The 12,735-nt window shown below is 40.9% G+C and overlaps 1 protein-coding gene across 1 annotated transcript in view; it reads left to right on the top strand.

Annotated features, from left to right (window-relative positions):
* nomo (nodal modulator) overlaps positions 1-4,734 on the top strand; it is a 40,244-nt gene extending 35,510 nt beyond the window's left edge. The window contains exons 42-46 of the mRNA XM_039795602.1: positions 1,299-1,409; positions 1,557-1,658; positions 2,254-2,373; positions 3,193-3,285; positions 3,600-4,734. Coding sequence (XP_039651536.1) covers positions 1,299-1,409; positions 1,557-1,658; positions 2,254-2,373; positions 3,193-3,285; positions 3,600-3,731 — 558 coding nt within the window. The 3' untranslated portion in view covers positions 3,732-4,734. The remainder of the gene's footprint in view (positions 1-1,298; positions 1,410-1,556; positions 1,659-2,253; positions 2,374-3,192; positions 3,286-3,599) is intronic.
* The last annotated feature ends 8,001 nt before the right edge of the window (positions 4,735-12,735 follow it).

Here is a 12,735-nt window from a genome sequence, read left to right as displayed (position 1 = left end):
TTTTGTAAAATCTTCACTTATTTTTTACACATTTTTGTTTATGCATTTCTTTTATTATTATTATTATTATTATTATTATTATTATTATTATTATTATTATTATTATTATTATATGCCATTTAGCTGACGCTTTTATCGAAAGCGACTTCCAATTAAGTGCTTTCAACCCTGAACTCCAGACAACAAGTAGTAAGTGCAAGTACATTAGCTTTAAATAAGCAATACTACAAAGATCCATATGAAAGTGCAGCTTCAAGAAATATATATATATATTTATTTATTTATTTATGTTTATCCGAGGTGTAGTCGGAAGAGATGTGATTTTAGCCTTCGGCGAAAGATGCGTAGGCTTTCGGCCAACCTGATGTCAATAGGGAGCTCATTCCACCATTTAGGATTCAGGACAGCGAACAAACGGGATTTCGTTGAGTGATTGGTTGTCCCTCGCTGTGAGGGGGCAGCAAGCAGGTTGGCTGATGCAGAGCGGGGTGGACGGGTTGGGGTGTAGGGTTTGACCATGTCCTGGATGTATGCTGGGGCTGATCCGTTCGTGGCCCTGTATGCAAGTACTAGTGTCTTGAAGCGGATGCGGGCAGCAATTGGTAACCAGTGAAGAGAGCGGAGGACCGGTGTAGTGTGAGAGAACTTGGGGAGGATCTTCTTATGCTCATTTAACTTGTATGTTCAAGTTAAAAAATACACATTTCAAAATCTTCGTAGCCTATTTTCAGCATTTTCCTTGATAATCAAGTAAACTCGTGATACCATTATATCGCAGAACTGGAAATCGCAATCGCCATATGACTTTTTCTCCTATTTCTGCAGCCCTACAACTGTTTTATCTTTCATCAACTTTGAACTTCTAGTAACATGCCATTTTTGATCCTCCAGTCCAAACAGTAACACATTTTCAGTGTCTTAGTGTTTTCCCTTTATATGTGGCAATGGAACCTAGTTAGGGTATGGAAAACTTTTGTTATTGAATTGTTTAAGTAACTGTGGGAACCCTGTGATTATGACTTATCAGCAGCCTTATCACATGGGCCCTTTACTGTACGCAGAACAAAAGCAGAGGTAATCCCATTGTGAGTTTAAACCTCTCGGTTTATAATTTGAGCTTGTCTGAAAAGTGCCGGCCCCCTAATCTTTCTGGCAAGGCTGGAAATGCCTTAATTCCACTTAATTCTCTGTTATCACACCGTGTGACTTGTACAAAGCTTTATCCACAGTTCACATTTGGCGTTTTCTTTAAGAGCCCAGGGTTGTATCTGTACATTAAGCTCTGTGTTCCCCCTCAGGTCGGCAGTAATGACATTGAAGGGGTCAACATCATCGCATTCAGGCAAATCAATCAGTTTGACCTCAGCGGAAACGTCCACACATCCCCTGAACATCTGGCAACTCTATCGGTAGGACTGCTTGGCTTAAATCGTCCCTGCATTGGGGTCCTTTTTTATTGAACAAACGCATACATTTCTGCAACTCACTTGGCAGGAATGTGCAGAGTTGTTGAAGTTTTACAAACGTTTCTCCCCTCTCCCCTTTCATTTGTCCAGGTGAAGCTTTGCAAGAGTGACAATCTGGACAACCCAATCAACAGTGTCTCTCTGGGACAGTCCCTCTTCTTCAACTTCCCTCCTCTGGACAGAGATGGAGAGGTAGCTGCTTTTATTTCTGCTCTCTTAATCATTAGGGATGTTGTGAAGCCCAAACTGCTGAAACTTTTCCTCATGGTCCTTAAACCAAAAGTCAGATTTTCTAGTCTACATTATTCACATTCTACCATTACATACTTTATACAGCCCCTTTTTTCTTAATGTTAAATAGTTATATGTATGTGTTATTTGTTTCTGTATTTATTGTTCGTTTCAGATTGATGTTTAATATGTTTATGTATGCACCAACAACAAAGGCAAATTCCTCATAAGTGCCACTTACTTGGCAATAAGTCCTTTTCGGATTCTGATTCAGTGGGTATAAATCTCCGTAATGTTGACATAATTGTGAATTTAAGAAATGTATAGACCCAGGACATGCTGCTGTTGGATCTAAAGTCACCTTACTGTTTTTCGGATTGTACCACAGACATAAAAAAATGTTTATTCTTCGGCTATGGGGAAGAGCAAGTTCAGCAATACTTGGCTTGAAAAACTGAATTTAGGGCTCAGTTGATAAAGGACGATAAAGGTCTTAAATTTGTTCTTAAAAAGTCTCTTAAATTTGACTTTGACTTGACTCTGCTTTCTTCTCCAGAGCTATGTGCTGATGCTGTACTCCACGCTGTCCCGCTCCCAGTACGACTTCACTCTACCTCAGGTCACCTTCACCTCCAATGGCTACCACAAGCACGTCACACTCACCTTCAACCCCACTGTAAGGTGTTTGTTTTTTAACCCATCCTTTAAAGGACAAATCCGGCGCAAAATGAACCTAGGGGCTAATAACACTGTGTACAGAGTCGACCGTTCTCTGGGTTATGTTTTCATGCTAATCGAATGTGACCAGTTTTAGCGCAAACCGCTAATTAGCTTATAACGCTATTCGTCGGGGCACGGAAAACAGTCACGCCGTGCTTGAGCTATGTTACCGGTTACACGGCGTTCGTCGTTCTGCTGGTCGTGACTGTTTTCCCAAGATGGCGCCCGCCTGTATACGTGAACGGTACTTTCTTTATAAACTGTCTTTTTAATAAACTGTCTGTACATTTACCAAGTTCTCAGTGCTTCGGTTTACATGTAGGGACCCTCGTTATGCTACCGTGGAAGTGTGGTGCCATTTTGAGCCTTGTTAGTGGTATAGAAATAGCGATTTCTTTTTACTTTACCCGTGCACCGACGACTAGCGTTATAAGCTAATTAGCACTAAAACTGGTCACATTTGATTAGCATGAAAACATATCCCAGAGAATGGTTGACTCGGTACATAGTGTTATTAACCCCTAGGTTCATTTTGCACCGGAATTGTCCTTTTAACCTACAGACTATTCCAATGAGTGTTTTCTGTGCAGAAAACATCAACTGGTTTTTTTTGTTTGTTTGTTTTTTTTACTGCTAAGAACCACAGGATTCCTGACTCGTAGTGACTTATATTGTACAGAGATTATGGCTTTTTTTTTTTTTTAACTCCATAACCATATTGATTGAGCTGTTTCCCATCTCAGGTTGTGTGTTTTATGCGTGTGCTTTCCCACAGCGTAAAGTGCCTGACCAGGATGTTGCCCAGGGCTCCTACATAGCTCTGCCCCTCACTCTGCTGCTCCTGTTAGCAGCGTACAACCACGAGAAGGTACATCATCCCCTCCACCTGCTCCACACTAATATGTTCAAAGAGCTTTTCTTGCTCAACCGTTGAATTTCTCAATCGCTTTAGTTGGAACAAACCTCGCTGGAATTTTGGCTTCGTCATGGCCAAGCTTAACATTCGGAATGACGTCAAGAAAAATGTCCCATTTCTTGTTGTTTTTCTTGTTTTATAATCAGTTCTTTTTCACGTTAATCACATAAAATATTTTTCAGTATTTCAAGCAAGAAACTGTTAATCCAAAACGCATTTGTTTTAATACCTTATTTTTTTTTTTTTTTGCTGATGTGTGTTGGCAGGTAATCCCCCTCCTGTTGCAGGTGGTGAACCGCATCCAGGGAGTGAGGAGCATGGCCCAGGCCAGCGGGGAGAGCGCCGCTCTGGACGAAGCCAAACGTCAGGCCAAGAGACAGAAGGCCAGGCGCACATGAGGACACAACCACGGCTCACCTCCGACCACATCTTTGTTCACTAAAATGCACACTTGCACCCATGGTTACAGCCTCGGACAGCTCGTAGAGGAGATGCTGGTTCACTAGATAAACGTCTTTTAATGTTTGGAGTGGCGAATTGTGGGTGCTAGTGAACTATTTAGGGCACTAAGATGTGATATGGCCCCGAGTGAAGCCCAGCACGGACCACTCTACGCGCACTACCACCAACCTCATCAGCCGTTCAGATGCACTGGACTTATAGCTGACGATTTTTTTTTTTTTTTTTTTTTTCCCAGAACACTCATTGTCTAAGAAAATTGTTAATATTTGTGATAGAGTTTGAGCCATTTTTATACCTTTTGTAATTTATCTAGGTCAACAAAAAATCTTTTGCTTGTGTTTTGAAAGGACTTGAATGCTTTTGATTTGAGTCCCAACATAGTTTAGGACTATCAGGCACTGTGGAAGATCATGAGTCTCTCACCTACCAGCATTTGGGTCAATTCAGAGAATACACAAAGGGGATTTTCATCAGAATGTGGCTTTGATAAGATCTAATCATGACTACCAGTATTAACTTAAGGTTATTTAAAATGTATAGTTTAAATTGATTTCTATGGGATCAAATAAGGGTCGATAAGATTTAGAGCTTGACCAATGATTGTCAGAAATCATTTCAAAACTTGTGGTATATCACGCTTGTAAGGGGAACTCCGCATGAGTTGTTTGTGAATGTGTAGAGAAGATTTGTGGTTAACATTTGAGAAGAACACATTTTTCACCAGTGAGGGTGATAAACAATCACAAGCTTTGTATTTATTTTTAAATGTCATTTCCAGAATCTCCAAATCTTTTTGACGCTTATTTGACCCCATAGCTTTGATATTAAACAGAATCAGCCCCAAGCTGAATTGACTTCACAAATGCCATCACAAAGGTGGGATTGTGTAACTGCTAACTATGATTGAAAGACAGCCAAAGATGATCTTATAAATGCTTTTTTTTTAAACCATTGTCAGTCATGTCATATCACTTAAATGTGAAACACCCACGAGTTACTATAATTCACTCCACTTTTTGATGGTATTTTATAAGCTGTTAAGTGTGATGCAAGATTGACTTTCTGCCAGTTTCAGCTCAGGAAAGAGGTGGTTGATAGGATGCTGGAAATTTGGGTTTGACTACTGTTTTTTTTGCAGGGGGTGAACTGGGGTGGTGGTGTGTGTGTGTGTGTGGGTGGGGGGGTGGGGGGGTGGGGGGGAGCTATAGAGGATGACAGTTGATTAATTTATTAACATATGTCTAATCAGATGTGAAAACCTAGTTTGTATGCTGGGGAATGTCCTTCAAAAGTGTTTTGTTTTTTGAAAGATATTCTGTCAGATGAAGTGTGTGACAAGTTATTTTAAAGAGCAACTTAAATTTAAGAAGACTGACGGGAAGGGAAAATGGGAATATCTACGAAGGGTTTGTCATGACTTGAGTAAAACTGCGAAAGATAAGGCAGAATTGTAATTGTAAGCTCATTGTGTTACCGCTGAGCTGTGTTATGCACTGTGAAAACTATGGACCCCAATTATTTTTCCGTATTTAATTCTTCTGCTCTCAGTTGTGGCTGACTTCCGTTGAAAGATGAAAAGGCCACTGTCTATTTACTGATTTAAAAGATATTCCTATTAGTCCACATTTAGGGGGAGTTGATTAGTTTGGTTGGAGAGGGAGGGTGTAATGTCATTTGGTCAGAATCTGTTGATTTTTGTTTTGAGATAAAGAATAAATTTCGAAAGGAAATGAACATGACTGTTTTATGGTTTTACCTCCAGGGGGCAGTGTAACTTTAGTCATAAATATTTTCAACAAGATGGTAGGAATTTTAGATCTTTAAAGTGCTAAAGTACAGAACTCATTGATTATTGATTTTTAAAAATAAATACAAAATCAATAAATATCAGATTGATGTAGCTGTTTTTCCAAGCAGCATGTGGTATAAAATGATTTAGGGTACATCAGGATGCATCCAGGACAAACAATGTTTGGCATAGAGAGGTTTAAATGCTCTTATACTAAGGCGGTCTATAAAGGGCCACGTTACTGATTTTCAGCCTACATCTTACTGTTCTAATCTGCAAAAGAAGTGTAAATAAGAAACACTAATTCCCTCTGCACTCTGGCTTAAAAGCGTTGCCCCACTGCCTCTTTTTCTCACTTTGCTGTCCATTGATTAGATCATGTAAAATGTGTCGCATAGTAGCAGAGAGCAAAGATTTTAATGAAGTGCAGTAGGCCCAACTCCAAGAGAGGCTGGGAAGGAAGAGGATGCTCAAAAATCATTCTACCACTTTGTAAGATCAGTAGTCCTTGAAGAAGTATATACAGCATTAAATGAATACCAAAGCTCATGGACAACTACAACGTATTTGACTGAACTTAGGATCAGGTATTTGTGGCCTGTTAAACAAAAAGGCTTATGTGTGGTTTGAAAGAATTAACTGAAAAAAGATCAATAGTTTAACCACAGCAAATTAGATTGCAGCTTGACAGATCTGTTGTTAGGATGCTAAAATATAAGCCACACTTGTGTGTTTGTGCTAGCTGGAATGTAGTTGGGTGGTGTCATGAGGTTGGTTGAGTTGGAGCGGTCGGAGCCTACCTAATACAGCTCCTGAACTGTTGAACTGAACTCCTAAAGTTGTATAAAAGATGCAACTGGCCTTTTCGCAGCAGACATTTTGACATGTAGCAGTAAAAGCACAGGTGGAACTAAAAATGTTAAAGCTTTAGTGCTTTCTTTCTATTAATGAACGTCCGTTACATTCAAGCCATTGCCAAATGAGTTGATACAAAGCTAACTATCAGCTCCACACAACTCTCTCTGTATTTCTCAGTATGGCTATGTTCAGAAACTGGTGTCGTCCGGCGAATTTCGCACGCATTAAATAGAGTGAAGCTAATTACCTCATCTGAAGAGTATATCATGTTTTTTTAATCCTTGGAGTCCTCCTTGGCTACTAGCAACTGCGTGGAGTAGGGGTGGTGCACAATCACGGAAGGCTTATATCGTATCCTATCATTGGGGTACAGGGTACAACACATGTGACATGTAACTGAAGCATGCACCAGCCAATGAGCTATTGAGCCTTTTGGCAAACGCATACCAGATTTTATGTGTTGTAGCCTACCCATTGACTATAAAAAAAAATAGGTTGTACCCCAATAATATGACTTGAGACATCTCTTTTAACCCTCCTATGGCCCTGGTAATGTGCATGCTGGCCTATAAGATATGGCTTACTGAGACACTTGAATGGGATAGATAGCTTCATTAGTGCTATAATTATGCCTATCATTCCAGTTGTGACATGTGAAAAGGTCTGCTGCAAAAAAAGTATATTTTTGACCACAAGGGGCAAAAATACACTTACAGAAACACATCCCTGATACGCCTTTAGCTTTTTACATTGATGTTGCTAACGCGTTAGCAAGTAACTGACACATCCAGACAGAGAGCAACTTAAAGATGCCGTAGGTAAGACTTATAAAACTAACTTTCTGTCATATTTGCTGAAACTGAACCTATGTTCCAGTAGAACTACATGAAGCAGGTAATACAAAAAAATCTTGCTCCTCTGGCACCACCTACAGCCTCTAGTGCGATTTGCAAAACTCCACCGCTCCCTGTTCAGATGCTCCAATCGTGGCCGGGGGGTGTTCTCCCTTGTGGGGGGAGGGGCTTAGGAGACCATTTGGGCTTTAGCAGAAAGTGGGGGGGAGGGACTGAGAAGTTGTCGATGTACGTCCTGCATCTTCACAATCCTACCTACAGGACCTTTAAGCCTCACATTGGAGTTGTGTTTCTGGCTGCCTGGGGAATAAGTCCAATTTGCATTTTAGCTCTAGTTTGAAACTAACTCCTGAGGAAAATGTCTGGGTAAATGAAGGGACTTTGTTCACCGTCCAATCATTTAGTTCCACTCTACCATTTTGTGCTGGCGAGTTAGCATTAGCATACACTCAGCTAGTCTGAATTTGTTTGATAGCCTTATAAGGATGGAGTTTAGAAATGAGAGAGCTAGTTTATAGGCCTATGCTAGCTCCAAAAACCAAAACAATGAGATACAAATGCCTTAAAGCTGCACAGAACTGAGCAGTATGCAAGCTAATTACCACTTACAGTACATGGACACTCAAGTTTGAAATGCTAATGTAAAAACAGGGTTGTGCTAGCATGGTTGCTCAAGACACTGCCCTCTTTCACTGTGGTGCCTCTGTGTGGTCCAAAAATAAATATTTATTCTAATGTTTACTGCTGGTAAACACAGTGTTAGTGCTCTAGGACCAGTGAATCTTTATCATGTTAAATAATGAAATAATTCACAATGACGATAGCTAATGTGAAATACAGTTGTTACACAACAAGAAGCTGACATCTTATTCACAGGCTGCTATTATTGGGGTTTTCTGTCCATATCTATTGGTATACTGGATAGTACCCCACAATTAGAACATCATTAAACAGCAACCCCCCGCCCCCCCATGAGGCTTTGAAGGTGTGACAATGGCTATATAATAGAACATCTTTCATTGACTGATCAGTCTCCAAATACAGAGCTAAAATGCAACAATTTTGTGCTAGTGTGTGCATGTGAGAGATGACTGTGTATTGAAATACTTAAAATATATAATTTAGGAGTGGGGCAGTAGTGAGAGGGGGAGGGGAAAGGAATCAAAAATGTCATTTTATATTGAGTCTTTATGCAGATAATATTCAAGGCTGACATATTACAATCCACAAAATAACAATGAAATGCCATTTGAAATTTATTTGAGTGCTGTAGGTTAGTAAAATGTATTGTTGAAATTACCTCCCTTGAAGATTCTTAGGATTTAGATGCTTAAAATGTTTGTGTCTTTTAATCTGGAAATCAGTCTTTTCTGCTATTCTCCTGTTTATTGTTTGTATTCTCATCATCTCTCTCCTCACCATTATTAGTGTTAGTGTTTTCCCCCTTTCTTTCTCACACAGACACATTTGAGATGGCGCTGTCTTATAGAAGAAGAAGAAGAAGATTTATTTATTTATATTAGGACAATGCACATTAATCAACATTTCTGTAAATCGCGCCAGTGTTAGCGCGGACGGCTAATTTTCAACTGCAGTCCTAGTTGCATGCATGTTTTTATGGTGGGTGCTGCCGTGTAGCTTATGTGGATCTTGCACTGGAAGGGCTACCTCCTTATAGTCTGTCCACTCCAATAAAGATGAGGCCTATTGTCTGAGAGCTTGTCGCTCAATGCAAGGCCTTTTGACGGTAGCTGAGACACAGCGCTGGGCTCATCTGCTGGCATTTTGTCTTGATGAGATGCAGCCAAATAGTGTGAGCAACTCAGCTTACGTCTGTCTGAAGTGACCTGAGGAAAGAAAGAAGCAACAACAACACACACCAGGGTCACTACGTTCGTAACAAATGGCAGCTTGCTGTAGACCTGAGTCATAGTTTTTAACTTATTTGCATTTGTGAGAAAAATGTGGGTATTTTCTGTCTTGCAGCTGTTTTCCCTGCAGGGATTATTATGGTACAATTTGCTGACATTTTAGTATGATTTTATGCAAACAGCTGTTTCACGACATCTATCACTCACTGTCATTACCGACACTTTCAAAGCATTATCTGTGTGCTTTACCAAGCCGCTAAGTAGCTCCCGAATTGTATTTCAGGGACCCTCCCGGATCCTTGAGGGCTTATAAGAAGTCCACATCAAAGTGTGGATTAGTAGAAGCTTTTTAAACTAGATAATGTGTCATATTTGTTGCCTCATGAGAAGTTTCCACAGCTACACTCTTAACAGCTAAATCTTTATCACACACACAACCTTTTAAATTAACTTTGATATCTTGCTTTAGGTGAATGTATCCAGTTTATTAAATGCAAATGATTGGAAAGTCTTATTCGAAATCCATACAGTGTCATGACTGGTCCTGTGTCTGCTGCATTTGCATCAACGTGTCACCTAATCTAACCCCTCTCCATTCATGTCACCCCACACTGCAGTGGCTTGCTGCCCAGCCTGAGTCACCCCTACCAGTCATAATGCATTGACCAGGACACAAGTCACTGTAAAGAAGAGGAGGGAGGAGAACGGAGAGGGCCACAGCACACCGTCTGTGGCATATTTATACCAGACGTTTGATGAGAAGGCCAGAGTGGGGGAAAGGAATTGAATATTCATAGGGGATGATGGCAAGACGTGTAGCAGTGAGAGCGACGTGTAATAGTATCTACTGGCTGCTTTTTTTGTGGGAGCTGTTTCTATCAGAGCAAGAGGTGTGTCATGTCACCCTTTTATAAAACCTAATAAATACTTACTGTGTGCCAGATGGGATGATAGCTTAGGAGGCTGCGTCCCCAATAATGTAATGAGAGAGATCAGAAGTGCACAGACGGCATTAAAAGTCTTGCATCAGTCATACATACTGTGACTCAGAATAAGAATATAACTGCACTCTTGGGGCTAAGTCACACCAACCTTTATAACGGCAAGATTGCAGAATCCGTTCATTACAATTGAATCACCCTGATGATCATTGTGTTTGCTCGTGGAGGCAAAGGAAATGTGCGCAATGCTTAGAGCCAACACATGGGATTCAACTTTGGCAAACTTGAACATGGAAATGTGTACTGTTGTTGAATTAAACGGTCTTGACAGAGCTGACCTTTACGGGCATGGAGAGCCCAAAATGAAGTATGATATCATATTAGCTGCGTTTCGCATCCAATTTTATATAACCATGCTCTGCCGAAAAAATGGATGGTACGAATACGTTCCAATTTTGCTGTGCCACTTTTAGGTGGGCGTTACAGCTGCTACTCTAAATCAATAATAAAATCAAAAATCAATTTGATTCACACCTTCCTGTTTGGACACATGTAACACATCTTTATTGAGCTAAGACGAGACCAGATTGAACACCTACATCAAACATCTATGATGTATTTCTCATATGTCTCATATGTATGTAAATAATGCCACATTTAAATTTTAATCACTCCTTTAAAGGGGAACTATGCCCATTTTCAAAATTCCTAAATGTTATTCCTATGGTCTAAGACAGTCCAGAAATATAAGTAAACATGAACAACTGTCTCCCAAATCCAAAAACTAGTGCTAAAAGATGTTATAAATTACACTGAAAGCACCCAAGGGAATGTTCTGAGTATATGGGTACAATTTCTGTTTCAGAGCTGAGAACACGACAATAGAATAAAGCTCATCATCTCTTTCTCTGTGTGAGCCTCAGCGCCTCTTTCCTAGCGCTTCAGAGTGTAAGGTGAGCGTACGAACACTGCCTTCTAATCCTCTGCCTGTCCACAAATCTCTCCTTGAACACGTGTGTGACACTGACCACAGCCACTGGCTGTCCTCAACATGCCGTCCATTCCCCTGCCCTCCATCCTGCACAGGGTCAACAGCCCTTTCTGACCCTCACGAGGTCTCGCTGTGGCTCGCCTGCAATGTTTACGCCTTACGGATCAAATGAGCGTTCAGCAAGGTCTCAGTAGCTGCCGGCCCATTGCCTATAAGAGATTTTTGTTGGCAGGCATGGTGATAAAAGCACAGACATTATGGTAATAAAAAGGCTGACAGGCTCTGGGAAGGACTGACTCTATTTCTCTCTCTGTCTCTCTCTCCATCTTACTCTATCCATCTCATTTTGTCTTCTATCTCCTCTCCCTTAGCTCATCGCTCTCCTCAGCTCTTGGTTCCGATACACTGGTGCAGAATTCCATGCTGTCATCTGTACAATCAACGGAGCCTGACGAAAGGGGAGAAGGAGTGAGACAGAGGGGGCAGAGGGATGTCTGGTGTGGGTGTATACGGGGGAGAAGTTGATCAGACTCAAGTTGTAGAAGTCCTTGAGCAAAGTCGCGTTGTGGAAGAGGACAAAAGAGGCGGCTGTGGCTGCTGACACCCCCGGAGAAAGCCTTAACCAAAGGGCTTCCATATGCTAAGACCTTTCCTTAGTACATCAGTGGGATGAGCTTTGAATGTTAAATATTTAACATCAGCTTGCTGCGCTACCAGTATTGATTAATGCTCAAGCAGTCATTAAAGCTGCCCCTCCAGACCAGGTGTGGGCCTGACTTAATTCACAGTATAGTGATGGGCCAAATGAACAGTTTTGGTGTGAAACGTGTTATTTTAAATCAAAAGTTATTCATTATATTCAACTGTGCCTCATATTTTGCATGGATTCCCAAAAGTGTCCTGTGAAATGTGTGCTCTGCCTTAGTTATCTATGTTTTACACAGCCAGCGAATATGAAAACACTATTCTAATGAGGTTTTTATCAGTTGGCTTCAAGGCACAGCAAGCCACACGTTAAACAAACAAACAAGACGTCGTTTGCACTCAAAGGCAGTATTTCACGCATGTGTCAGCAGTGTGTGATCAAAACAAGCTATAGAATCTATAGCTGTAGTGTCAGGCTGTGGAAAATGTCGTGTTTCAAGATGATTGAGCATAATGAAACGAGCAGGAAAACTCAAATTAAAGTTTCCTCGTCTCACCCTTCACACTTTGCTGAGCAGGGGTGGATACTGATGATGCTGCCAGATACGACACACATGTTTTGATTAGGCGGATATACCTTTTCTGATTAATTGGATTAATTAAGTGGGTGAATAGTCAGCCAAGTGATAGCATAAGAGGGTTTTGTGTGCAAATTTAATTTGATAGGTGTGCGGTGCATACAATTAGGAGAGCTGTGTAGATGTGGCTGTGCAGCAGAGAGGCAGTTAGAGTAGAAAAAAGAGGTTGTGTGTGTGTGATTGAGGCGAGAGACAAATCCTCACTGACCTCCACTGTTGGTTAGCCCGAGGATGAAGAGATGACACAGTGGGAATGGGTAAGCTAGTGTGGGCGGCCTTTGTGCAAGAGGGAAGACACACGGATGGAACACTGTCAGAATTTAAATGCGCTGTGTGTAGCTTTTACCATCAAA

Source organism: Perca fluviatilis, chromosome 1, assembly GCF_010015445.1.
Source record: "Perca fluviatilis chromosome 1, GENO_Pfluv_1.0, whole genome shotgun sequence".
NCBI lineage: Eukaryota > Metazoa > Chordata > Actinopteri > Perciformes > Percidae > Perca > Perca fluviatilis.
This window is presented reverse-complemented; position numbering and strand designations above follow the sequence as displayed.